General features: G+C 39.5%; 2 protein-coding genes across 2 annotated transcripts in view; one reads left to right on the top strand and one right to left on the bottom strand.

The window, feature by feature from the left end:
- Positions 1 to 1,107, bottom strand: part of LOC146329346 (nidogen-1-like) — a 41,480-nt gene extending 40,373 nt beyond the window's left edge. The window contains exon 1 of the mRNA XM_084714600.1: positions 759 to 1,107. Coding sequence (XP_084570726.1) covers positions 759 to 965 — 207 coding nt within the window. The 5' untranslated portion in view covers positions 966 to 1,107. The remainder of the gene's footprint in view (positions 1 to 758) is intronic.
- A 6,791-nt stretch (positions 1,108 to 7,898) lies between these two features.
- gpr137bb (G protein-coupled receptor 137Bb) lies at positions 7,899 to 16,537 on the top strand. Its single transcript, XM_084714599.1, has 7 exons — positions 7,899 to 8,570; positions 12,363 to 12,412; positions 12,547 to 12,769; positions 13,486 to 13,635; positions 13,731 to 13,859; positions 14,126 to 14,247; positions 14,631 to 16,537. Exons 1-7 carry the CDS (start codon positions 8,157 to 8,159, stop codon positions 14,761 to 14,763), a joined length of 1,221 nt encoding a protein of 406 aa, XP_084570725.1. The 5' UTR covers positions 7,899 to 8,156; the 3' UTR covers positions 14,764 to 16,537.
- The last annotated feature ends 10,949 nt before the right edge of the window (positions 16,538 to 27,486 follow it).

Here is a 27,486-nt window from a genome sequence, read left to right as displayed (position 1 = left end):
AAGGCATAAATTCACTTTATTTAAGTATGATTTAATATAGTTTGATTTCTGAAATGTTGTTTTATTTTTTGTTGAAAACTGAACAAACAGTCACAAAGTCATTTAAACTTTAAACTGAAGAATTGAGTTTGGATTTTTTGTTTGATGTTATTTAACTTTGATGAATGAACCTCATGATTAAATCTGTCACAGTAAGAAAAAAAACAGCTGTTAAACTCACTTTAATTATTTCGAAAGTTTCGCTGAAGAACAGAGATGCGTTCAGGGACTTTTTCTTAAAAACTTACTCAAACCGATCAAGCGACTATCAGAATAGTTGGCGATTTAATTCGTTGGTAATAAGTTTGCAATTTAGTAACTGTTTAATCCATGATAAGTGATCGATTATTTTGCACATGTGACGGTATGAATGATTAACTGAAAAATGAATAATTGATAGCTGGAGCCCTGCAGACATGAATTCATGCAACACATTTTAATTTCGGTCATTTTACTTCCATTTGATTCTCTTTGATTTCTGAGATGTTGATTTATTTTTGTCCTATTTATTTTTTGTTAAAAACGTGTTGAAACTGAACAAACTTGTTTAAACTTTAAAAAAATTGGGGTTTTGCTCTGTTACACTGATTTTTAAGCTCTTATTTAACTTTGATGAATGAACCTCCAAATTAAATCTTTCACAGTTAAAAAGAAAGAAAGAAAGAAAGAAAGAAAGAAAGAAAGAAAGAAAGAAAGAAACATCTGGATGCTGAACTCACATAAACTTTGTCGAAAGTTTGGCTGTAGAAGAACAGAGATGCGTTCAGGGGCAGCTCTGCGGTGGAGTCGGAGCCGGGCTGCAGCTGCTGGTCTCCGGCTTCTTCTCCGAACTCGAACAGCTCCTGCAGCTCCAGAGCCCGGCTCCAAACAGCCAGGCTCAGCAGGCAGCAGCAGACCCACCAGCAGCTCCGGGACCCGGGACTCATGTTCTCTGTGCGGCGCTACAGACTCGGTCAGACCGGCGGTGTTCTCCAGTGAGGACGGCCGGGGAGGAGGCGAGGGCAGCGGGGCAGCGGGGCAGCGCACAGCGGCGGACTGAGGGAGACCGAGAGCCAGAGGGAGGGATGAATGGATGGAGGAACAGCGGGAGTCACAACGTGGGGGGTATTTAACTAACAACCACAAGACTTCCGGTAAAGTTTTTCAAAACAAAGGTCTCTTCAGGCGTCCCCTGTAGTTAGTATGGAAGACCAGGGTCAACTGCAACTCTTTAAACTCTCCTTCAAAACTCACAGATGACTTCAAATACACTGATCATCTTTTGATTATAAGAACATGTGCATTAAACCATACAATTAATATATTTTAACTAAAAAGGACAAAAATATAACATTACATTTAATGCAAGAAGTCAGAGTGTTACAGTTGCCCCATTGGAGGGGCAAAAAGATAACTTTAACCCACCGTATCTCAAAGAAAAGCCCACCTGAGAGTAATCACATTACTGCTGTAGTCTTTCATGATAAATATGTACTTCTTCAGACTCCTTTTCAAGCATGTAAACTTTTATTTTATGTTATTTTTTTTTAGAATTTCTTCAGTGAACGTTTTTGTTCTCTCTGTTTTCATCTCATTATTCTTAACATAATTTTGATGTTTTTATTGTTTGCTTTCTTTTTTACGTGTTAGAAATGAAAATCTATATATGTATATATTTATAATGTTACTTAAGATTTTTTTTTGTATGTGGCTCAAATTCTTTTAGATGTCAGGCATTGACTGCATTAAAAGCAAAAGTCCATTTCTATTTTTATTTATTTATTCACAGGTTTATTTGACAAGAACCACATATAAACATAAACTTCAATACTTGAATCACATTGTACAGAGATATAGCTACAAGCTCATTTTAATTTTTTAGTTTTAAAGGAAAAAGACGACTGTAAACTTGGTGGATCTTGAAGGGGTCACACAGCCGTTCCAAGTGAAGGGTCTGTTCTATTAGACTTGGCAAACTATTGTAATGGTAACTAATTTTTTAAAGTTATTTTAACTGAGTTAAAAGTAAATTTTAATTTATTTTCCAACAGAAAGTGCATCAACACAAAGAACCAAGGAGCTTACAACAGGCCGTGTGACTTGATAAAATCTTGCATGTTAGGTAGCAACATCTAAACTAGCATTAGTTGTTCATGTTCAGTTTTATACAGTAACAGAGACAAAACAAATTCTGTGACTGTAAATTTTCAATCATCTAAACTGTAGACAGAGAAGAAAAATACTGAACGTCCAAAAAGTAACTTTCTTGACTCAAAATCAGTTTTTTGTTGAAAACTTCTGCAGGGTGTGTTAGCCCCCTGTTACAATTGTTCCCAGTCTTCCCTCCCAAAAACTGGTGTTGATAGTTTCACAGACAGGTTTTTTCTATTTTCATCACAATGATTTATATCAAAAGTAATTTGTATGATGTAGCCCATATTTGTATTTGCTTTATGTTTTGGTTTTTAAGTTTCAGAGTTTAGTAGCTGTGTAGAAAAAGTGAAAGAAGCTTTTATTTTGGTACAAAAGTCTGACAGGAAGTCTTATTTTCAAAGGTGTTGAACTTTAAAAAATAACACTGCTGCAGATATTTTATGGTGCATCTTAAAACAAGAACTTGGCCCATATATTACAATACATCAGAATAAAAATATAATCCAATACAAGCCTTTACTGAAGAAATGATGAGTCTTCAGTGTCTTTGGTTTAGTTGGTGATCAACAGTTGATTCAGGACACTGTCACCATCTGGTGGACACAAAGTCTAACTGCACAATTTTCCTCACCTTTCTTTGTTTTTCATTTACATTTTCCTTCAATCCTTTTTCCTTTTCCTTCTCTTTCTTTTCTACCTTCCTGACCACTGGTGGGATGAATCTAACGAGGCCACCGGGGCTGGAGGTACATTTACTCTTGTTACAGTAACAAAGTCGTTCTTTGTGTGAACTTGTACTTTTTAAGTATGTTTAAAAACCAGTAGTATTACATAAGATATATTCTACATTGTTATATTTAATTTGCATCTGTGAGTGAGTGAAAGAAACAGGGACTTAAAACCTTTTTTCCTTGATTAATTATATAAACATACAGAGCAAAAGGCACTTTCCATCCAGTATCATCATAACAACAATTCTCTGGTTGAGCACGGAAAAAGAAAATAAAACTGTATATGTGGGATGATGTGTCTCAGACATGTTTGGTCCAGCTTATGAAAAAGACTGGAAGCTGGGGGAAATAGTTAGCATACTCAGGTAGGCTGTGGTGTTTAAACGATGCTCAGTTGGTACCAAGAGGCCCAAAGCGTGCCAAGAAAATATCCCCCACACCAAAACCAGCAGCAGCCTGAACCGTTGATACAAGGCAGGATGGATCCATGCTCTCATGTTGTTTACACCAAATTCTGACCAGACCATATGAATGTCACAGCACAAATCCAGACTCATCAGACCAGGCAACATTTTTCCAATCTTCTGTTGTCCAGTGTTGGTGATCCTGTATGAATTGTAGCCTCAGTTTCCTGTTCTTAGCTGACAGGAGGTCTACTGCTGCTGTAGCCCATCTGCTTCAAGATTCGACGTGTTGTGTGTTCAGAGATGGTCTTCTTCATACCTTGGCTTTAATGAGTGGTTATTTGAGTTACTGTTGCCTATTATCTCAAACCAGTCTGTCCATTGTCCTCAGGCCTCTGACATCAATGAAGTATTTTCACCCAGAGAACTGTCGCTCACTGGGTGTTTTCTCTTTTTCAGACCGTTCTCTGAGAACTCTAAAGATGGCTATGAGTGAAAATCCCAGTAGATCAGCAGTTTGTGAAATAATCAGACCAGCCTGTCTGACACCAACAACCATGACACGTTCAAAGTCACTTAAATCACCTTTCTTCCTCATTCTGATGCTTTGAATTTCAGTAAGCCATCTTGACCGTGTCTGCATGGCTAAATGCACTGAGTTGCTGCCATGTGATTGGTTGATTAGATATTTGCCTTAACAAGCTGTTGAACAGGTGTACCTAATGAAGTGGCCCATGAGTGTATGTTGAGGGGCTGTTTAGCCTAGCTTAGCACAAAGAGTGGAATCAAGGGGAGACTGCTAGCATGGTTCCTCATAAATGACGGGAAATGAGAGCTTCTGATTTCTACTGTGAAATATAATATATATTTATATACACTTATATATCTCATATGTTTATACTGTGACTTTGAGGTTTTCTTCGACAAACTTGAGAAGCTTATTGTGGCTAGCTGGTCAAGGAGTATGATTCCCACTTTGGGTGTGAGCAGTCCTGGGTTCAAGTCAACCCTCAACAAAAAGTGTTTGTGTAACACAACACTTTAAAAGAATCTGAAAAAAAAACCTACAAATTTCAGTCCTTCCACATAAAGCACAGGGCTAACTGACCCTTTGTTAAGCCCTGCCTCCAAATATAAACTGTCCATGCCTTGACGGGTCAGGACTGTTTTGGCAGCAAAAGGGGGACCGACACAATATTAGACAGGTGGTCATGATGTTATGCATGATCGGTGTATAGTCCTACGTGATGGAAAAATGTAGTGTATGTGATCTATATTATGTGTTATAAGTCTTTTTTTTTTTTTTTAAAGAGGAGGGGGGCTTTTTGTGTCTGTTTTGCCACGCCCTCAAGAAGGACAATTCATTGTGGGAGCATTTGATGTTTCTCTATAACTCTAGCTGTTTAGCCTAGCTTAGTACAAAGACTGGAGTCAGAGGAAAACTGCTAACATAGTTCTACCAGAGTGATGGACAAGGAGTGCTTCTGAGTTCTACTGTGAAATCTGACTCTTTGTTCAAATTCTCTGTGGCTCATTGGTCTAGGGGTATGATTCTCGCTTTGGGTATGAGAGGTTTTGGATTAAATCCTGGACAAGCTCTCAAACTAAATCATTTGTGCATCTCATCCCTCTGAATTTGGTAACAACGTGAAAAGTTTAAAAACCGGCTCTTCCTCCATTAAAAAGACTAGAGGGGATCCATCAGGCAGCTCATGGAGAAGACTGGAAGCTGCAGCAAATAGTTAACCAAGATTCACTGTAAATCTCAAAGACGTAAGTTTAAAGTGAGGGACTGCTGCAATGTATGCAGGACCATAAAACATCTGTATAGTATCTCAAGAAGCCGGTTAGCCTAGTTTAGCACAAAGGTTGGAAGCAGATGGAAACCATAGTTCCATCAAACTGATGGAAAAAAGAGCCCGACTTATACTGTGAATCAACAGTGATTAAATGTGTCTTTCTATCAATTCTTTCTGACAGAGCTGAACATCCTGTGAACCGTGACAGAAGCTGATTTTATACTTGCTAGAATGAAGTGAGGGACTGTGGCGATGCTTGCAAGACCCTGACACGACCCGAAAAATTAAGCTAAAATGTTTGCAAGGCACGTATATCTCCGGGAGCTGTTTAGCCTAGCTTAGCACAAAGACTGAAAGCAGAGGGAAACTGCTAGCATAGCTCCACAAAAATAATGGGAAACGAGAGAGAAATATATTAGATATATTTATATAATTTATATAATATAAAAGTGTAAGGAAAAATTAGCACTTCTAACATCTACAGTGAGTCAACAGTGCTTTAATCAGAGTGTTTGTTGGTTTGTTTGTTTGTTTGTTTGTTTGTTTGTTTGTTTGTTTTGAATTGGGGATCAGGACTTTGAGGTTCGCTGGTTTCGGGGTATGATTCTTACTTTGGGTATGAGAAGGCCATGGTTCAAATCCTGGATGAGCCTTTAAACAGAAGTGCTTCTTTGTATCAAGCCTAAAAATGACGGTGATTGTTATTAATAATTTTCAACATTTTCATTTTTTGGTAGAACATGATTTGTCCCAGTTCTCAGGAATGGAATAATTATATCTGTCAGATAAATGAAGAAGAGCAGAAAGTACAATATTTCCCCCTGAGGTGGAGCAGAGTGGGAACAGAAAGGAAATAAATAAAATCAAATAAAGTACAAGTACCTCAACATTGTACTTGAGTAAATGTTACTTTCCACCATGTACGCTTACATAACAGATTATGTAGGCTACATATGTACTATAACCTGCATCAACCATATAAATATACATATTCATAAACATACATGATGAATTAAAAGCTTAAGCAGGAAGTACAAGGTGTTTGTTTAACCTGACGATGGTCACAGACAGATATCTACGGCTTTCAAATGATTTCAGTATTTGGTTCAAATTGACGTCATCTGACAGCATGAGAGGAAAAATTAGAAGCGGAGTGGAGAATCAAAGTGGAGCTGCAGGAGTGTGTCTTTGTCGTCAGCGTGTGGAGATGAGCTGCACAGCATCCTCTATTATCTAACAAGCTGCTGCCTGTTATATAACGACGGGGAAGAAAAACTGCAGCGAGAGAAGAAGAAGAGGAGGAGGAGGAGGAGGAGGAGGAGGAGGAGGGGGCTATATTAAGGTTTGACTGATATCAGGGTCGATACTGGCCCTTCATTCATACTCCAGTCTGACAGGATCATATGGTGAGAAATCTCAGTTCTGCTCAGTATTGTTCTGTTAATGTGCAGAATCAGAACCAGGTTTGTAGCCAAGAAGGTTTTTACACACAAAGAACAAAAACAAACTGCAGCAGTTTGACTCCGTCCTTCATCATTTCTCTCTGTCCTCTCTCCTGTCTGCTCTTCAGCTGAATCCATCCAAGAAAAGGCAAAAAGCCCAAACAATAATCTTAAAAAAAAAAGAAAGCTCTGATAAATTATAATCTTCATTTTCACTACAATAACTCCTTACACTCCAGGATAAAGTGTTAAATTTATCAGATAAGGTTCTGTACATTTTACAATTCTTTTAGTGTGAAGTGACCAGCAATTCAGCATTTTTGATGGTGATTTGGACATTTCAGCTTTATAACTGGGAACTAATCATCAGTTTTGACAGGGGCATTTATACATTTTACATCAGGACATTTCAGCATTATAAAACACTGATATTCTGCACTGAAGTGAGTCTATTTCAATGTCATTGTTGCAATTAGAAGATTAATTTATGGCAAATAAGTTTATCATTGGTTGAACTTCAACATGTGGAGCAAATGTGTTCTTGCTGGCTACTGAAGGTGTTAATCTTAACAGTTTATGGTTTCAGTGGATTATAAATACAGGAAATTTAAGCAAGATTTTGATGCAAATCAGTTATTATTCATGAGACTTTACAGATGCTGACAATGAAAAATAGAGGAAAAAAATAAAATATGACTGATTATACTTTATGGATTATTACACTTATTAAAAAATAATCCTTTCATATTGAAATATCATTTGTATGGGATTTCTTTTTGCCCTCAGGATGAAGTTTTGTGGTGATTTAAGACATGTACTGTGTGTTGATCATTAGAACATTAATTCCTTTAATTTATCAATTCAGTCATTTGTTTTTTGAGTCATTCATTTATTTAAACAGAGGAAATATAAAAATAGGAACAGTGCAACAAGCTGCAACTGGTACAGCCCCATTTTTAACTCTTATTAATTATTTACTTATTAATTTGGTTCATTCACTCATTTATCTCCATTTATTTATTATTTCGTTAATTTGTTTTACGTCCTAAAAATACTCAAGGCAAAAAATAATCACATGTATCAGTTCAGCTGCCGTGAAACATGTTCATCTGTATCCACCAGTATCTGTCTGATACTGGCCAATAAGAACCAGTCGAAGCCGCCTGTATGATGCTGCTGTGACACTGTGTGTGTGTGTGTGTGTGTGTGTGTGTGTGTGTGTGGTGGGTGGGACCACAGATCCCAGTTTACCTCTCTCTCCTTCCAGATCCATCTTTCCACCTTCCTCTCCTCTCTGCAGCATCCCTCCTCCTGCTCAGCCAATCACCTGCTGGGGAGTCAGACCATGTGACCAACAGCCACCAATAGCTCCCCACCAGGCACCGGCAAAAAGAGGGGAGGTGCCTCTCCTCCTCCTCCTCTCTGTGAGTCAGACGGTGTGTCTGGAGGAGAGCTGATGGATGTGAAGGATCCGTCTAACGAGCTCCGACACGTTTCTTCCTCTTCTTCTTCTTCTCCACCCGCAGATCAGCGGCCGCTGCTCCATCTCTAACCCCCTGTCCCTCCCTCCCTCTCTCCCTCCTTCCTCTGCTGGGGACCACAGGGGGGATGAATGGGGAGGCGATGGAGGGAAACCCGGCACAGGAGCAGCAGCAGCAGCAGCAGCATGCCGGTAACGGCTCCCACCTCCCTCCCCCTCCCACCATCACGCCGGCCATCCCACCCTACGTGAAGCTGGGCCTGACCATCGCCTACACCATCTTCTACTCGCTGCTCTTTGCCTTCGTCTACGCCCAGCTCTGGCTGGTGCTGCGGTACCGACATAAACGCTTCAGCTACCAGACGGCCTTCCTGTTCCTGTGTCTGCTGTGGGCCGCCCTGCGTGCCCTCCTCTTCTCCTTCTACTTCAGAGACTGTGTGACCGCCAATGCACTCGGACCCTTTGCCTTCTGGCTGCTCTACTGCTTCCCCGTCTGCCTGCAGTTCTTCACGCTCAGCCTCATGAACCTCTACTGCGCACAGGTGAGGGGGGCGCTGCTACTGGTCAGGCTGGTGCTGCTGGAGGAGCTGCTGGTGGCATCGGTGTTCTTTAAAGAACAACATATCAGCTTCCCTCCCTGCTGCAGTGATGTAGGAGTGTACTCCAGGGTGTGTCGGTACACTGTGACATCACAGCTGGGCGTGGTTACAGGTGCAGCAGGGTTTACTTCTGACCACACCCATCGGTGATGCAACAGTCTTGAAACTTTGCGAAGCACCGTGTGTCAGCCTGGTGCTAACCAGAGGTGGTGTTAACCGAATATCGTAATTTTCACAGATTAAAACACCGAGGGCGATCTCGCATTATGAGTTATAGAGAAGTCAGGCCTGTTCAGGAGGATCATCACGGGAACTAACTTCAGGAAAAATATGGAAAGTAGTCTATGACGATAGAGGAGTTATTTTCTGATCCTGTTTGAACTGGGTTATGAATTTTGCTTACGATGCTGATCACGTTAAACAACAACTTTTCAAGTCAAGAAAGTCGTAGTTTGTCATAAAATTGTTTCAGCCAGAAGTCACGCAAGTGACGTCATGGTTTTCTTACTCCACAAGCTAACTGTAGCCGCTGAAGCTACCATGCCTGTGTGTTTTTGTACTGAGCCGTAGTCACGTGACCAACGGCTTCACAGCTGATAAAACACTTCAGGTGAGATAATGTTACAGAAGGTAGTGAGATTGGTGTTGAGGATGTATGTCGTGTGAGATGAGAGGTTTAGTTCACTGAGCAGTTTCACACAAAACTAAACTAAATTACAACAAACTCAGACTTTCTTTACTTTCTTCAAAATTATGTTTTAAATTGACAAACATCATATTTGTAGCTGGAGGCACAGTTCAAATGGAATAAAAAAAATAATTATTCTCTCACTACGTTCATATTTTTTCTGAATTTAGGTCCCATGGGGAGTTTGTCTGCCTGAAGCAGTAAAATCTTAAAATCAGCTCTAAAACTGACAGGTAACCAGTGAAGGATTTGTGTGTGTGAAGTCTGGCAGCAGCATTTTGTACCAGCTGCAGTCTCTGGATGTATTTGCCACAGGGGGTAATAATTATTGAAATCAAATTTTATATCTGCCAGACAGGACATGATATGTGATGCATCAGTGGTACCAGGCTTTGATGGACATACAGTTGGGTGTCATCTGCATAACAGTGGAAGTTGATGCCATGTCTATGAGGGTTGGGTGATTGAATGAATATATCACCCATCAGCAACGGGCTGAATCCATCGCCGGTTGATTTTTTTTTTTTGGTAGATTTTTGGGGGATATTTGTCATGATATTTTCGCTCTCATCCAGCGGCGCAGTACACACCCACTCACCTGAGGGTGAGGAGTGAGAGGAAAACAGCCTGCGTCAGCCTGAGTCAGACTTTTCACGTGGTGAATTAAGAATTTCATTCGACCAAATCAGAGTCAGTAATTGTTGGAAAAGTGGACAGACGAACAAAGATGGTTTTGGTGAATTTTACATATTTTTATGTCGAGTTTGAATGAAGTTTCATGAGGAGTTAACGAGCCAATTAAACTTGTCTTAGTTTGGTAAAAGAGAGAAATTTAATTTCAGAAGGTGAATGGTTATATTTCTCTGTTTAAAAATGAAAATAGGTGTGAGAATGTTTAATTTCTTGACTCTGTGAGTTTACTTTGTTTATTGAATGTAGTGAACATACGCAGTGTATTTAACATAGTGAATTTGTCGCTCGTGCACATCTCCGATAGATAGGCTAATGACGGTCACATAACATATCGCCCAATGCTAATGTCTATGCAGGATTGAGTTGTGTCAGTTGCAGCAAATGAGACACACACACCCTGCAGCGTCTGTTCATATCAGCTCCATACTGTCGGCACATTTCAAAGCATCCAGCAACAAATGAGAAGCCAAACTTTGTGAACGATAAGCAGCTTTCCCTTGATATGTCTGAATATTCCTCATCTACGTTCCATGAACATGGTGCATGATCACTGCTGTGTGTGTGTGCGTGTGTGCGTGTGTGTGTGTGTGTGTGTGTGTGTGTGTGTGTGTGTGTGCGAGAGAGAGAGCAGTGGGCGTGGTTGAGCAAAAGAGACAAAGAAAAATCACAGTGGCGGTGGCTGCACTCAGGACAGACAGGTGTTAATGATCAGAGGAGAGGGATCAAAGTTTAGCAGTAAAGTTGTCCAGTGGCAGTAAATGTACAATTTGCCCACAAATAAACGCTGCAGAAAAAGTTAAAGTTCCTGTGTGTTGTTTCTCAGAGTCTGTGGGATTAAACCGGAGCAGAGGGAGCTGATCTCAGACGCTGTAGCACTCTGCTTCACCTACATTACAACATGTGGATAAAATATGTTTCAGTGTCTTTAAACTGGACACCGGCCGTGCGTTTACGCACATTTTAGTCTGAATAAAGCTTCAGCTTGTCAGCATGTTCACACCCGTCTGGAAGTGAAACACGACTGACTGGTTCTGTAATATTTTTCTTTAAACTTAAAATGACCTTAATAAATATGATTGGCATTGTCAGAGACAGAATAAAACTTATTGAGCCAGAACAAACTGGCTCATACCCGACCCGTACCCGTCTGTCGGGTTCGGGGTGGGTAGCTGAAGATTTCGTAGAATCCATCAAGAAAAGGAAAAACTTTCAGAGTATTTGACCAACATAACCGTCCTCTACCACTGGTAAACAGCTTTCAGGAATTATACGATGAGAAGTTGAGATGAACAGGTTGGTTACAAACTTTCTTTGTTCTCCAAGAAGTTCTTTGTTTTGGTTGCCATTGGTGGTTTTGTTGTAAGAAGTTGGTTTCCAGTTGACCAATAAAAAACAGCACATGGTTCTCAAATGAGTAGATACTCGTGACTGACTTTACAGATGACGGTTGTTTTTACTGATTCTTCGCATTTATTTCCAAGACAAATGATGATTTTTGTTTGTGCCAATAGCACATTTTGTCAAAAGCCAAGTTTGGAGATCAATGTTCTGCTAAAGAACAGTTATGGACGGACTGAGCTGGGAATCAAACCACCAACCCTTCAGGTAATGGGCGACCTCTCTACCACCGAGCCACAGCCGCTCCTGTAGTCATTCAGCCAATCTGAGGGCCAAAGATAGAACGTCAATAGCAAGATTTGGACTGACAGCTAAGTCAGACATTGAGTCAGTCAGTTTTTTGGGCTGATCAGTGCAGCAGCTGCATCTCCTCTTCGCCCATTCATCCACTGCAGCTGCTGGACTCTAAAATAGATCAGAAAATAAAGACAGAAAAGAAATGAGCGTCTTCAACAGCTCTACATCACGTGTTCCAGAGAGCTGACGCAGGTTATTTTTCCGGCGTCGAATTTCCTCAATGAGGGCACCTTCAGTGAGAAAGGAGGGTCTGGTCAATGAAAGACGCTGCTGGATTGAAAAAAGCTGCAGACTGTTGGCATCTACCACCAAGATCATGGACAGTCCACAGCCTGGACTGTGCTGTTGTGGGTTCATCTCTAAATCTTTTGAACTGACGCTCTCATGTTGTCTGACCAAAGAAAGGAGGAAAGTTTACGGCTGCATCGTATTGTGGACTTGTTGTCCTGGTATTATTTTGCTGTGAGTATTTGGTGTAGTTGATAAATAACTAGTTAACCTCATTGTTAATTCCACCCACAGAGTTGTGATTGATCAATTGTTTCTCCAACTGAAACTGCCATTGAAGGACAAACACAAAATCTGTTTCAATCACTGAACAAACTGCAGCCAGGATAAAGAAGAATCTGTCATCTGTCTGTTCTTTCCTCTCCTTACAGGTTTACTTCAAGGCAAAGTCCAAGTATTCACCTGCACTGCTGAAGTACAGGTAACTTCTTCAACCAACTCTTTCTGTCTGAATAACCAGTCAAGACAGCAGATATTTGTGTTCAAAGAAAAAGTAGAAAGTGTACTTAAGTACAGTAAAGTCTCTCAAACTGTCCCCTGTCCCTTGTCCTCCAGACTCCCCCTGTACCTGGTCTTCTTGGGCGTCAGTCTTCTCTTCCTGGTGGTTAATCTGGTCTGTGCCCTGCTGGTCAAAATGACCGCCGCTGATGTCAAGACCATCGTCCTGGTGAGGGTCACCATCAACGACAGCCTGTTCGTCCTCTGCGCCGTCTCGCTGTCCGTCTGCCTGTACAAGGTCGCCAAGATGTCGCTGGCCAACATCTACCTGGAATCGAAGGTTAGTCGGCAAAATGACAGCCTCACGTGGCAGCGAGTGGAGACGCACAACCGACTGAAATTAATTCACGTGAACAGAGGAGGCAAAAGTCCACACATTCTTTACTGTAGTAGAAGTACAGATAGTTGTGTAAAAAAAGACTCTGGTAAAAGTAGAAGTACTGATTCAACTCGTTTACTGCAGTAAGAGTTCAGACTCTGAAATGTCCTCAGAGTATAAAAGAAAGTCCACTGCAGGACATTTCTACTGAAAGCTAACTGAAACTCACCTTTTCTCTGTCTGTTACTTGTTCAGTCTTGTTAGGGGTTTTTTCATCTTTTTATGTGTTTTTTGTATCATTATGTATTTTATGTCATTCTCGTCTTGTTATGTTGTGTCTTATCTTATGTTTTTTATGCACCATTGATGTCTTTTTTGTCATTTCTCATCCTGTTACGTCTTTTTCATTTTGTCTTATATGTCATCTTTTGTTATGTTTTTTTTCCATTGTTTTCCATACTGTTATGTCTTTTATGTAGATTTGTTTTTTTTATGGTTTTTACCTTGTTATTGTCCTGTTACGTCTTTTTTATCTACTGACGTCTTTTTTTGTGCTTTACATAGTTTCATCTTGTTATGTCATGAAAATAAATACTCAAGGAAAGTACAGATATCAGGTACTCAGTTACTTCTCACCTCTGAGAATGAATAATAATGAGTAACACCTGTGTGTGCAGGGGACGTCGGTGTGTCAGGTGACCCTGATTGGTATCATGGTGGTGTTACTGTACTCATCGCGGGCCTGTTACAACCTGGTGGTGCTCGCCCTCACCGACATCGAGACCATCAACTCCTTCGACTACGACTGGTACAACGTCTCCGACCAGGTGGGGGTGCCTGCAGGTCGTGTGGTGTTCAGTGTTTAAACAGAAGTCAGGAGTTTAAAAAGCATCTGACCTTTGACCTGCCTCTGTGTCTCCAGGCGGACTTGCGGTCGTCGCTGGGAGACGCTGGTTACATCGTGTTCGGGGTGATTCTGTTCGTCTGGGAGCTGCTGCCCACCTCGCTGGTCGTCTTCTTCTTTAGGGTCCGACGGCCACCTCAGGAAAGGGTCAGTCCTCCTGGCAGGGTCAGGTGACCTCTGACCTATGACACGCTTGCAGCTGGTTATTTCTTAAACATCACAATGTCAGTGTGTCGGTTGGTCGATTCACCATTTTGTTCCACACTGAAGTAACTCAACAAATACTGGATGGATATATCCTTAGCTTTGGGCTAAATGTTGACCGTGAGATAACTTCTCGCTCACACGATGCTCTCAGGTTAGCCTGTTTTGGTCCAGCTGTTTTTATTAATGATGACTCCTCGTCTCCACAGAGCACTGTGGGGATACCGAACCACGTTCTCTCCTCCAGAGGATATTTCTTTGACAACCCTCGACGGTACGACAGTGACGACGACCTGGCATGGAGCATCCCTCCCCAGAATGCATCAGCGAGGTACGAAACATGTCATGATTTCCCTGTGGTAGTATTTCTGAATTTCATTAAAGCTGCAACGATAAATATTTAGATGACTAAAAAAAATAAAACAGGGATGCTCCCATACTCAGTTGGCAGAGCGTTCGCCCCAGGTACTGAGGCTGTTGGTCCTCTGCAGCGGTCGCTGGTTTGATTCCCACCTGTGACCCATTTGCTGCATGTCTTGTTTTGTTTACAACTCAAAAATATTCAGCTGAAATCACTTTTTTTAATTAAAAAATTAGTCAAACCAATTAATTGATTATGAAAATAGTCTGTGATTTATTTAATAATTGATAAATCGCTTCAGCTCCAGTGACGACTGAAGCAGCTGACTGTCAAGTTTCTCGTCTCTCTCTCAGTCTGTCCTCTGACTGCTACGACTGGGGCAGCCGCCACAGCAGCTTCACTGTGCACACCAACAGCGACGAACAGCGCCTGACCACCACCGCCGCCGCCGCCGCCGCCACCGGAGAGCTCCACCCTTACCCATGATTCCTCTCTTCACTGTACAGCATCACTCTGCACTTTGACACCGATCAGTTATTGTGTTTCTTATTATCACAGTTTGTAAAGTCACAGTAGAGAATTTAGAGAAAATATCAGAATGTCCAGCAGGGTTCCCGCACGGTGAGTCGGGACGATCACATGATTTGATGTTTGATGTTCACGTGTCCCCTCAGGACAGTCTAACACACAACAACCCTCCAATAATACATCCAGAACTGGAGAACGTTTCAGGATTAATTAAAATACACGCAGGGACAGAAAGTCATGCTGTGTTCATGAAGAAGTTAAACGTTAATCACGCCTGAAAAGTTGAGCCCCTCGAAACCCTCGTTAGCATATTTCAGCCCGAACCCGATTACAGCCCAATATTTTTCTTAACAAGATTCCAAACAACAGGAGTTTCAGTGACAGGGACAATATATGCAGGGAACTGAAACTGGCAACAACTAAACTGGGGAGGAAAATGAAAGTAAATAAAAAATAATAAATATATTAATTATTACGGCCTGTGAAATATGTGAGAAATAAGACCCGACCCGACCCATCGGGTTCCAGCACATATCTGAAGCTCTAATTAATATTCAGGTCAGGTTTAAGGTTTGACTTTGATTAACTGTGCAAATTTTCAAGTGTGTCAGTTTCATAACACCCAGGTTTTTATCATTTATATGTGTGAAGTTGCTGTGGCGCCACCTACAGGTGAAATGCCATTAGTTGATGTCTGCATTTGTAAAATTAATTTGGTTTAAAGCTCAAAATGTGTTTAAGATGACTTTGTCAAAATAGTTACAAGAACTCAATGAAACATCTGTAATAACAAAATTCTGTAAATAAATTTAACAAACAGCTGAGATTAAATCCACCATAATATTACACGGTTAATCCTTAATTTTAATTTTATTTTATTTTGTTAAAGGACTGTTGCACTGTTTTTGTCTTGCAGCTCACTGCCAAAAACAATTTGGACATGCTGATGTCATGGCTACTACTTGTAGTTTTTAAAAGAAAGAAAGGAAGAAAGAAAAAGCTGTTAAAGGTGGAGGGACAGTTCACCTGGAATTAGGTGACACTTGGCTTGTGGTGATCAAGGCTCCAAAAAAATGTGTATGAAAAATGAGCAGTTTGTGTGTGAATAGTTTCATGTAGGAACAACTTTCTCTCTATTAGAAATAAAGTAGTTCCAGCAGATTTTACTGCAGTTCCTACACAGTGCTGCTTTGACTGCTAACAACAGCATGCTAACATGCCCACAATGAGCTAACATGCTAATGTTTAGCAGTTACAGGCTCATTCCAACACACTCGTGGCTGCGGAGAGTCACTTAAATAACAGTGATTAAGTTACTATTTAAGTGTATAAGTCATTTAAATCATGATAATCTTATAAACATTCATGAAATAGTGAGCTTATAAAAGAAATAATTAAAAAATTAAATAAAAAAAAACTCACTTCCATGCTTCTTTGGTCACATCTTTGTTTTGTTGAACATTTTTTCATTACGTCATCCCGTTACTTGTGCTCGAAAAACATCTTTCAAAAGGCAGTTTGAGGTAAATGAACTTATTATCGATCCTTGAAGATTATCGCACCTTTCACAGAACTAACGTTCGCAGCGTTTCCTCCATCCCAAACTCGCTGTTGGAGAGTTTTAGAACCCACTCACCCGTCAGGCTGACTGGTTTTGAACCCAACACGCCAACATGCAAACGGACTGAGTGTGTAGGAGGCCAGTTTGGGATTGAGCCATAATGTTTGACCATCTGACCAAAAGTCAGAGGATCACCAAAGTTATTACAGTTTATCCTGAGGGGAACATGAACGTCTGAATTTCATGGAAGCTGTCGAGGTCATCGGATGAACTGATGAACTGATGACACGACTGAAAATCCAGAACGGAAAATTTAAAAAGTATGTAAAACTACCAAAGTTACCTCAGTTCAAACACTGAAGTGTTTCTGATCCAGATGTTTTCCAGACTGACACGGTGTGGGAGCCCTGCTGCGGAGAACGTTCCTGTCTGTAGACGATGTTGTGATGAATGTTTTAGAGAATGTTTCTTGATCATCTGGGGAGTTTTTCATCTAGTATTACTCAGACAGACCAACAGAACGGCCACAAGTCTTCTTTTTGTTTGACATAATTATTCTCTTTTAGCTCCAGATGTTACTCTGACTTCTGAGATTTCTGGAGGCTGATGAGTGCGTTCACACTACCAGACAATCTGAGAGGTTAATAAAGATTCATTAAAGAGCAACTCTGGTATTTTTAAACCTGGGGCCTCTTTATAGAAAAAGAAATTCCTAAGTGCTTGTCCATTCTTAAGTTTCCAAGACAGGCAAAATCCTCTCTTCCTATTTCACTCGTGTCCGTGTCTCTTAACTTAGGAAACTGGCACTCGTCCCGTCAGGCCTGTATCAACCAAGACTGCCTGTATCCATGACAACGGCTGTCTCCCTTAACTTGTCACTGGTTAGATTGTGAGTGGACGAGAAAAGACGAGCGTTCAATTTTAGCTTTGATGAGTCAGAAGGATTAATGTGTTGGAGGAGAGCAAACACCTCCTTTCTAGGAAGTTCTTGCCAGTTATTGACCCATGAAAAGGATTTGGATGCAGAATTAATCATCTTGGCAGTCCACATTTACCTAATTTAGAGCATCAGTCATGATATTTTGGCTTCATGTTGTTCCCATCTTCATATTTTGAAGTTAGGACAGAGTCTGCCATCCTAATTTAAGTCATTATTCTTCTCAGCTAAATTCCTGTCCTAAAATAAGATTACATGTTTCTTTTATACCAAGAAATTCTAAATGTCATCTTAAACTAATATGAGATTGGATTTCAGACGTGTTTGTGATGAGGCCTCTGGGTCGTATTTATAACAGTTTTGGATCTAAATGACTAATGGTGGAAAATGTACTTGCTTTTAACTACGCGTTCACATACGCACCTCTGCACATCCCTACGCTTCATGGCTGCCTCGCGTATCCTGCGTCCATTTGGAGCGATGGTTGTGTGTGTCCTCAGAAATTAATGCTACACATACACAAATGCAGACGCGTGGTTAAACAGCAAGTATATCTCCGGCCTAAGAGGTTCAAAAAGTCTTAGAATTGATCCAGTAGATCGTCTCAGCTGTGGGTAAATCCGTCCATCAGAGTGCGTCCACTGAAAGTTGTTTTTTCGTTGACAGCCTCAGATTGTGCCAGAGATAAACCTTTATGTTAAAGACTAAGATGTTTTTTGTTTCACCAGAAACAAGCTGATGCATCGCGGCACCAGACTCCACTGACACAAACAGGACTTTTACCTCCCAGATCAGAGGAGTCGCTGCTCAGCTGCTGCTTCGGTCAGTTAGTTTACTTGTGTTGTCGTGTGGCTTTGGCTTTTTAAAGAGTTATTCTGGATCCAAACTAACATGTTGACCAACAATCTGAGCCTGTCAGGACAAAAACAAGCTCTTTTACAGACCCGCAAACTCATGAGAGGTGAAAAATGTGATGTGTTCATAATTTAATCCCCTGTAGGAGGTGTGGGTGCGTCTTCCCCTTCACAGGAAACATTTTGTGATTTTAACATGTAAACAAAATATTCTGGTGCATCTTCTGTTTGTGTTGTCTGCAGACATTACTACTTTTACCATAAGGTATTAAAGTAAAAGTAAAGTAAAAGGTACTTACAGTAAAAGTTAAGTTACTTTATCTAGTACTTTTACATTAGTACTTTACGTAGGGCTTTAAATGCAGGATTTTTACTTATAAGTAAGTATTTTTCAATTGTGGAATTGAGTACTTTTTCCATCACTGCAGGTCACAGAATCTGACAGGTCACCAAATATGCTGTAACACCGTCAAAAATACTGATGCAGTGGGAGTTTAGTTTAGCGTTAGCTGACGTGCTAACAAGCTGGGACGTTGTCCATTACAAACAGGTTGAAAAAGATTTGTTATGTTAGGACGCCCTGCAACTTGATTTAGCAGGTCAACATAACTAGTTAGCTAACGTTAAGTTAGTTAAACAGCAGATTATGAAGTTGGTCAGATGAGACCGACCAGTTTTTTGTGACTCTGTTTATTGTACACATCAGTGTTTGAGAGGGAAAAAAAAAAGATGACTGTGATTGGCCAAGATGTCTTCTCTTCAGATCTACATGTGAATGACATATTTTCATTCAAAACAGCAAGTTTCACTAAAAAGTGACCAGTTTGCAGGAATCATTTTAGTTGATGTACTTAATTACAGCCTGTTTTGAGTTGATCTACTGGACCAAAAACTTTTTGTACCTTTTAGTTATTTAGACCCAAAAATATGAAAAAAGAAATGCCAGAATTACCCTTTAATTCTAGTTTATACATTTTAATATTGATAAATTTGTTATGTTTTGAATTCCATCAAACATTTCCTGTCCTGAATAATGTTTGAAAAACTCCTCAAGTCATTTCTGGAGGTTTTTGACCATCGAAGTCTGTAAAACACACACACACACACACACACACACACACACACACACGCAGTTTGTTGATTTAAAATAATCAATATCCTGTAAATATCAGTAAGCAGACAGCTGAACACCTCAGTGTTGTTTTGATGTTCACCTCAGAATATTCTCATATTAACACATAATTTAATCCTGGGTTGAGTTTTAATTTGTCTCCTCGTTTTTGTTAAATTTCTTTTATTGTCATGAACTCGATTTTAAGACTCGACCCGTCGATTCATTTCTGTTCATGTGGACTTTGTTTTGCCGTGTTTCTGTACCGATGTCCGGGAAAAAAAGAAAAAGTTTAAAGTCTATATTTCTAACAGACGCAGGTTTTGTAAGTTCTTTGTACAGCAGCTGCAGAGTCTCGCTCAGATCATGGACTTTGCTTGTTGAGCTGTTTTGTGTTCGTGGTTTGTGCGTTCGTGACGTGTCGACACAAAAAGTAACTTGTCAATAAAATGACCTTCTGGTCTTCATCACAACAAACTCGTGTCGGATTCTTGATCACTTCATTTTAAGAGTCGATCAGTGGAGTTATTGATTAAAGGAACGATATGTCCTGATTTAGATTATGTGTCAGGAAAATTCCAGAAAAATGAACACGTCAGTAAACAAACAAATTCATTTTTTTTTGTGGTTTCACAGGTCTGAGTGTGTAAAGTTTATGATCAAAGAAAGTGTAGATAGATGTTAAAATTTATTTTATTTTATTTTTCTTCTCTTTTTTCCTGTTCTAATAATAAGAAAATTTCTAATTCTGTGTTGACACACCGATATTCTTATTTTGGGTATTATCCTGAGTGTACGGCTATAAGAACTATTTATTTGTACTTATTTATTTATTTTTAGTTATTTCACTTTATTTCATGTCAATATGTGAATGTACATGTACAGGAGGTTTATGGGATTATTCAGTTGAATAGATGAGTTATGTTTTTTGAACTGTTGCCTCCAAAACAAATGAAAATTAAAAAAAACAATTTTTAAAAACTCAGTCACAAAAAAAAGAAATATTTGACATATTAAATGCGTTTGGAGGAAAATAACTTCCAAAAAGCAAATGTAGAGCCGGAGGAGTTTAAATATCAAGTCCAGGTTAAATCAGAGCTTAAAGCGACATCTTATGGTTTATTTTAAAAAGTTCATATGCAGTATTTCACCGTTCACAGTGAAACAGAAAGACGCAGAGATGAGTTTGTGATTATTGTGAGCTAAATGAGACGGAGGATGAAATTCATTTTGTTTTGTCTGATTTAAGACTGGAGCTTTGACTGAACACTTTCTTTTTAAAGCATGGAACAAAAGAGAAAATTAACATTTGATTGATGAATTCTTTAGAAACCAGTTCTTTGGACGATGGATTATTTGTTTGTACGCTACAGTCTGAATGAATCCTCGTTTCTGATTGGCCGGCAGATGTCCATTAAAAACATTTAACATTTAACGTTCAGCCCAAGTTTTGTCACCGTTCTAAATTCATCTGCTACCCAACTTGTAGGAGATCAACCACGACTGCATTAAAGGGATAGTTCACCCCAAAATGAAAATTCAGTCATTATCTTCTCACCCTCAGGCTGATTAGAGGTCAGGTTTATTTTTTTTTTGTCCACAAAACTCTGCTGGAGTTTCACAGGAGATCAAAGCTGCAGAATCTCCCAAACAATGGAAGTGAATGGTGACCAGTTTTCAAAGATTAAACAAGAGAATAAAAACATAAAATCCCTCCATACTGTTCGTCTGGTGAAATCCAAGTCTCCTAAAGACCCAACACGCCAAGTTGACTAAAGAGCTTAGCCTGGAGACACACACTGTCTGAACTGTGTGTGTGTGTGTGTGTGTGTGTGTGTGTGTGTGTGTGTGTGTGGTGTGACTGTGTGCAAACGTACGTTGGGACTTTAGGAGACTTGGATTACAGCAGACAAACAAACCACCGCTGTAAATAACGAGGACGTCTTAAAGGACAAAGTGATGCTTAGTTAGTCATCATGCTGACATCAGTAAATATCTCTGCAACACAACACAGACGTCTGTGACACGACAAAACTGTTATTTTGTCACGCTTAGTTAACTTTTTAATGGTTTAAATTGAAATTCTGATGTTTTTTGAGTATTTTTCTTCATCAGTTGAAAAACCTGCTCAAGGTTTTGACCAAAGACCAAACAGAGTTCAGTGATGTCCAGAAATATTTATTCCTCTTTTCAAATAAATATACTCAACAGATACACACATCAACATGGTGCAACTATATATATTCTTAAAGATCTGAGAGCAAAAGAAAGAAGAAAACTTCAACCTGTGCTGCCTTTTACAAACTGTACAGATCTGGATTCAACATGAAGAACGTAAAGATCTGAAGCTGGGTGGGTTTTTTTTTTTTTTTTTTTTGGTCTTTTTCTTTTCCCAAAATAGCGATTTAGTTTTAAGGCTGACGAGTGGACTGTACAAGACGTCCAGCTGCTGGAGGGCATGCAAGGCTCAGAGGAAGGCATACACACATCTCACACACACACACACACACACACACACACACACACGCAGAGAACACACTCATCACACACACACTTTGTGCCTCAAATCATTTCTGTCACAAAGAAAAACAGAAAATAGACTTTTATACAAACTAAAAACTTATATTACAGTTTAAATTTGCTAAAGCAACTGAAAACCTGCTGGTGAAATGTAAGTTAAGCAACTTAATATTTTTATTTAAATTTCCCCTCTGTACAGACTCCCAGGCTCAGGTTGAAAACCTTTTTGTTATGATAAAAGTTTGACCACAGACAGTAGAGACAGTGGACGAAGCTCCCAGGAGCCTCTTATAAAGAACAAAACTGACTTACAATCAGTTTTAATCTTACGTATAAATAGTTATTTAGAAAAATTTGCTTTGACATGGAGATTATGTCATTTATAAGATGGTTATGACAGGTTACTACTGACTTCATAATTTACTTTTCTTCTTTAGATAAACTTGAATCTCTGAGTTTTACAAACTCCCAAAATTCAGTGTTTGTTGAACTGTTAACTCACACTGTACTTTATAAATTGTAAATAAAAGGTACTGATAAGATAGGAATGGGATAGTATTCTTATCTTTACATCAAACATGTGAAGTTTGTCTCTTTAAACTATTTATCTTTCTCATCTCTGCAGCACCGAGTCAAATTCCTGTGTACTTTGTACATATGGAAGATAAAGTGACTGATTGTTCATGTGACTTATCATTATCATTATTTGGCTGCTTGAAAATTAACTGGCTGGAAGTGAAAACATTAATTTACTTTACTGAGTTTACACAACTGCTTTTGAAATAGAAAATGTGAGTGGTATTTCAACAAAAGATTACAGGTTGGAAAAACCTTTTTAAGTTTATTTCAAAACTTTGACTTCAATACAAAACTGAAAACTTTAATGAGGAAATTTGCCTTGAAAATATGAGTTTTGTCAACTTTCTTTTTCCCACTGATGAAAGCCTCATATCTTATCTATATCTAGTCTGCTGGTTTTTCTGCTCAGAATCTTTTATGAATTAAACTCAGAAATAATCTTAAGACTGACTTCAAAGACAAATCTAAGATTTTTATATTTTTTTAAATGAAGCCTTGGGTTTGAAAAGTGACGCCTTAAAACCTGGATTCTTTCTGATGGCCAGCAGGGGCGACTGTGAGTCTGACTGTATGTAACGTAAGCGAGAACAGCTGAACAGACGAGACAAAACCAAACACCACTAAAGTCACAGTACGTCACCCAGCAGCTCCACGCTCCGATCAGTACGGAGCAAGAACAAGATGCCAAACTTAAGGCATCGAAACGGTCGTCTACAAACCAACGGGTGACGTCACAGTGGTTCTGTCCACTATTTCTACTGTCTGTGTGTTTGAGCGACTGAAGGAGAAGAACTCTGTAGAGAGAGGAAGGTCCTGGGAGACAAAACTCAGGGCTAAAAGAGCAACAAGAGTTTTCAAACTGTTATACAGATGATTTTAGATTAAAGCTGCTGTTGGTCAGTGTTTATACCGACTACAAAGAGTTTCTATGTCCTTATTTTTAATGTCGACCAAAGGGCCGAATTCTCTGTAAAATCAGATGAAATGAGTCTGTGTTTACATTTTTATTTAGATAAACGTATCTTTGACTTTACCTTTTGTGGTTCAGGCAGAGGAAACACAGGGGGCTCCAAAAATCAACACATTATTAAAGACCCTTGTAGTAACTTTAAAATCTCTTTTAACAGCACTGATGCCTCCTCAGCCCAAAAAGCAAGAAGGGCCGAGCAGAAGCTGAGAGTTTACTCCTAATATCACTTTATATATATTTGAAATAATAAATATACAGTATAGATGATCTATCAGACTAAATCTTATTCAAATATTTATACTGAACGACCAGAAAAGCCTAAACGTATCTGACAACTCATCAAAACATGAGTTTGTCTCCAAACTATACAGCTGAGTGAAAGATAAACACTTTCTGGGCATCACAAACAAACAAACAAACAAACAAATACATTAAAAAAATGTAGGCAACTTAAAATTCTTTGGTCCACTTCAGACTTTTACTGTCGAGCAAAAATAAATTTAAACTAAACGACTGTCACAATTCAACTAAATCCATAAGAACACCTCAGAAATGAGCCTGTCAGTGTTTCTCTCTACGGTTTATTCAAGCTGTGAAAGCTGAAGAGAACATGTTCCAGTCTGCAGCCACCAGGTGGCGTCAGACCAACTTCGCTTGTTTGACGTTGCTTATTGATTGTAACAGGTGTCACCATCAAGTTTTCTTTAAATCACCTGGTTTATCCTGATATTCACGTCTTATTCTGTGTTGTTTCAGGATTTTTCTCTCAAGATTAAACATCTTGTTAAAAATGAGAATCTGATGATATTCTGTATTTTTCTGAAAGTCAACAAAACCCATCATCATCAAAAACACCTTCATCCTCTGAGCTCCACTGTTCTGACTGACATGTTTATTCTGACTCAGTCTCACAAACACCACCCGGTACCATATCACAACACCAAATATGGATCAATCGGCCATTGAAAATAGTCCCCAACAAATGCACTACTTCCTCCAGTCTGATCAAAACTACAATCGAATCTCTTGGCACCTCACGATTCGATTTGACTCAGAGGGCGACGATGTTGACGCATCAACAGTTAAAGCTGATAACCTCGGGGTGGTGGTCTGACTGTATCCATCAGCACAGAGGTAGTTCATGTAGTAGATGTTCTTATCCGTTATGTTTCACCATCTAACTGGTTCTGTTTTAAGGACAGTGCAGCCCAGTCTCATGAAACTCTCACAGGTGATCCTAACGTTTTTTTCAGTTATCAACTTCTCTGCGCTGATTCATTAATTTTCAGGAGAGAATCGCAATTTAACTAAGAATCAACAACAGATGTGACGTGTAACTGGTCGGTTAAGCGATTAAACGATAGGAACCAATGATCTTAGAGTGAAACTTAGACAGTATTGAGAGACGGACCAACCTGTTGTTGGTTTGTGTCTCCACATGGGATTTGTTTTAATAAGAAAAATACAGAATAACACCAGACTTTCCTTTTAAACTGAATATTTTTTACAGTGTGCTGATCTCAGAGTAAATGCCTCACGTTTTTCCAACACCACCGGACAGGTCAACAACACCTCCACCCTCCTGCTGACCTGCCATCACACCTCGGAATCGAACAAGACGGGAGAAACTCAACTCGAGAACCTAATGCAAATACAGTTTCCTGTTTAAATAAATCTAATAAATCTGTCTCGATTAAAGTTGTGCTTTAAGACAAAACGGCTGAAGCAAGAAGACTGCTGGAGAAAACTAGGCGGCACTTTAACAAAACACACAGCAACAGCTAGACAGACAGAGAGAGAGACAGACAGACAGAGAGACAGAGAGACAGACAGACAGACAGACAGACAGACAGACAGACAGACAGACAGACGACCCATTCATCCAAACACACAAACAGAATTATTAGTTAGATTAGATCTGGAAAAGGAGCAAAATCTGCTACTGTATCAAGTTTATGGTTATTTAACTATGGAATCAAGTCATAGTCCATTATTTTATAGCTGCAACTGTTGATCTCTCTCACACACACACACACACACACACACACACACACACACACACACACACACACACACACACACACACCACCAAAGAGTTACAACTTTCCACACTGTATTAAAGTTCTTTGCTAAAACTGAATAATAGTTGAATAGAGTGTTTGGTTTAATCCAAATATTCTAGCCATCTTTTGTAGAAGTGTTGGAAGCAGCGTCCCTCATTTGTGCAGGAAGTTGACCTCATTTTGGTGGTTTTTGCACTCAGACAGGTAGTCGTCCACTAGCCACAGTGACGGATGAATCTCAGTCTGACTGTGCATTTCCACCGTCAGCTACACGTGTGAATCCACGTTCAGATGAGAAACTTTCAGCAGCTGCAGCAGCTTTCTTGATTCTCAGAAACGTTTTCTCGTCTCGAGTCATTTTGAAGAACTGTGCGTCTCCTGTGGGTCACGTGACTCGATGAGGATTCAGTCCAGTGAGCTGACAACTTTCATTTCAACTGTAAAACTTCCAGATGACTTCAAATCTGTGTCATAAAACTTATTCAAAAATATTCAAGGATCAAAAAGTTTGTTCATGCAACAAAAATGTATTTATTTATTTTTTTTCTGTGGCGACTTTGGGAGCTTTGGTTTGATTTTGAGTTTAGTTTGAACCGGTTTGTGAACGTTGTAATAACTACGTTTCCATGATGTTTTACATTTTACACATCGTGCAAAGACATTGTATTAATCAGATTAATTTGATTTATTGTACACCACAGGGTTTTACTGTTTATTAGAACAACCATCAGCTAACGCCATGACATCAGAGAGTCGAGCCTCGTGAAGGCGCCTCAGCAGAAATCAAGAGCACTTGGGACTAGTTTCAAAGACAAGGCTTAAGTCAGACTTAAGTGTTTGTTTAAGCTGTTTTAACTCAAAACAACTTGCACAGACTGATCTGAGCTTTATTGAAACTGAAGAAAGAATAATAATATTTTTATATAATTATTCTCATTTTCATAGAAAATATTAAAATGATTATGTTGTGATTTTTGTGTGAATCTGCACCAAATAAACATGTTTTTGTCTTTTGAGTATGACATGTAGGACAGGACGTCTCTGCTGCACCACATTATTTTATTTAAAGTGGCATTTTGACAAACATCTCAGCTCTAACAAAAACTGCACATCCTGCAAAACTGCAGGAGGCCATTTTTGGGATTTTGGTAACATTTTGATGAATCTCTCAGCCCTGTCGAGTGTGTTATGCCGTGAACGTTGTGAAAAGAATAAACACGTAATTACACAGGGAGGAGGACGAGGAAGCTTCCAACTTGCTTTAATCTCTCTTTTATTTATTTATTTATTATTATTATTTTTGTTTCTTTGTTTGGTTTTTCTGTGTTTGACTCTTGAATAATACGGAAACACCTTAGAGTCAGAAAATGTGGCTTGTTTTTCGTTTGAGGTGTACAGTACTCTGATGATACTATTGTTCTTTCTGTTTTAACTGGTTCTCAATGTTTAACTGACGTTGGTTTCTCTTATGTGTCATATTTCAAAAATATTAAACAAAAAAAAAACAAAAAACACACAGGACTTTCACAGAGGAGACCAAAGTTTGTTTCCAGTGTGAGACCAAGTTATTTTAACCTAAACAATGATTTCTTTATCATCACCATCACACTTAAATATCCTGCGACTGTAACAGGAAACCGACCATTTGAAGAACCAGTCATACTGCATTGAGCCAACATGTTGTTGCCCTGGAACATGAATAAAATTATAGCTCATCTCATCACTGAAATCCACGAGGAAACTTCTGCAGACGTTTCACTGAACGCCGCCTTCAAAGTGACGCAGGTCTACAAGAAATGGCCAACTGAAATCCACCGACACGTGGCTAATGATCACACACACACACACACACACACACACACACACACAGACACACAGACACACACACACACACACACACACACACACACACACCTTCTAGCGAGCGGACATAAATTAGGCCTGAGATGGTAAAGACGAGCAGATTGGTCCAGATCCTCAGGCTTTGAGTGACAAACTTCTTTGAAAACAAGATGAAAGAGGAAAAGAGAACTAAAAACAAACAGGCAGCAGCGTCCTGACGCCGCGGACGCACTTTTATCTGGAC

This window comes from Lutjanus erythropterus, chromosome 3 (assembly GCF_056507025.1).
Source record: "Lutjanus erythropterus isolate fLutEry1 chromosome 3, fLutEry1.hap2, whole genome shotgun sequence".
Lineage (NCBI taxonomy): Eukaryota > Metazoa > Chordata > Actinopteri > Lutjaniformes > Lutjanidae > Lutjanus > Lutjanus erythropterus.
This window is presented reverse-complemented; position numbering and strand designations above follow the sequence as displayed.

Bases quoted from the DNA above. Each gene is read 5' to 3' on its own strand.
- gpr137bb (XM_084714599.1), top strand. From the start codon at position 8,157: ATGAATGGGGAGGCGATGGAGGGAAACCCGGCACAGGAGCAGCAGCAG. The intron at 12,413-12,546 runs GTAACTTCTTCA...CTTGTCCTCCAG, and splicing joins CCTGCACTGCTGAAGTACAG to ACTCCCCCTGTACCTGGTCT. The intron at 13,860-14,125 runs GTCAGTCCTCCT...TCGTCTCCACAG, and splicing joins GACGGCCACCTCAGGAAAGG to AGCACTGTGGGGATACCGAA.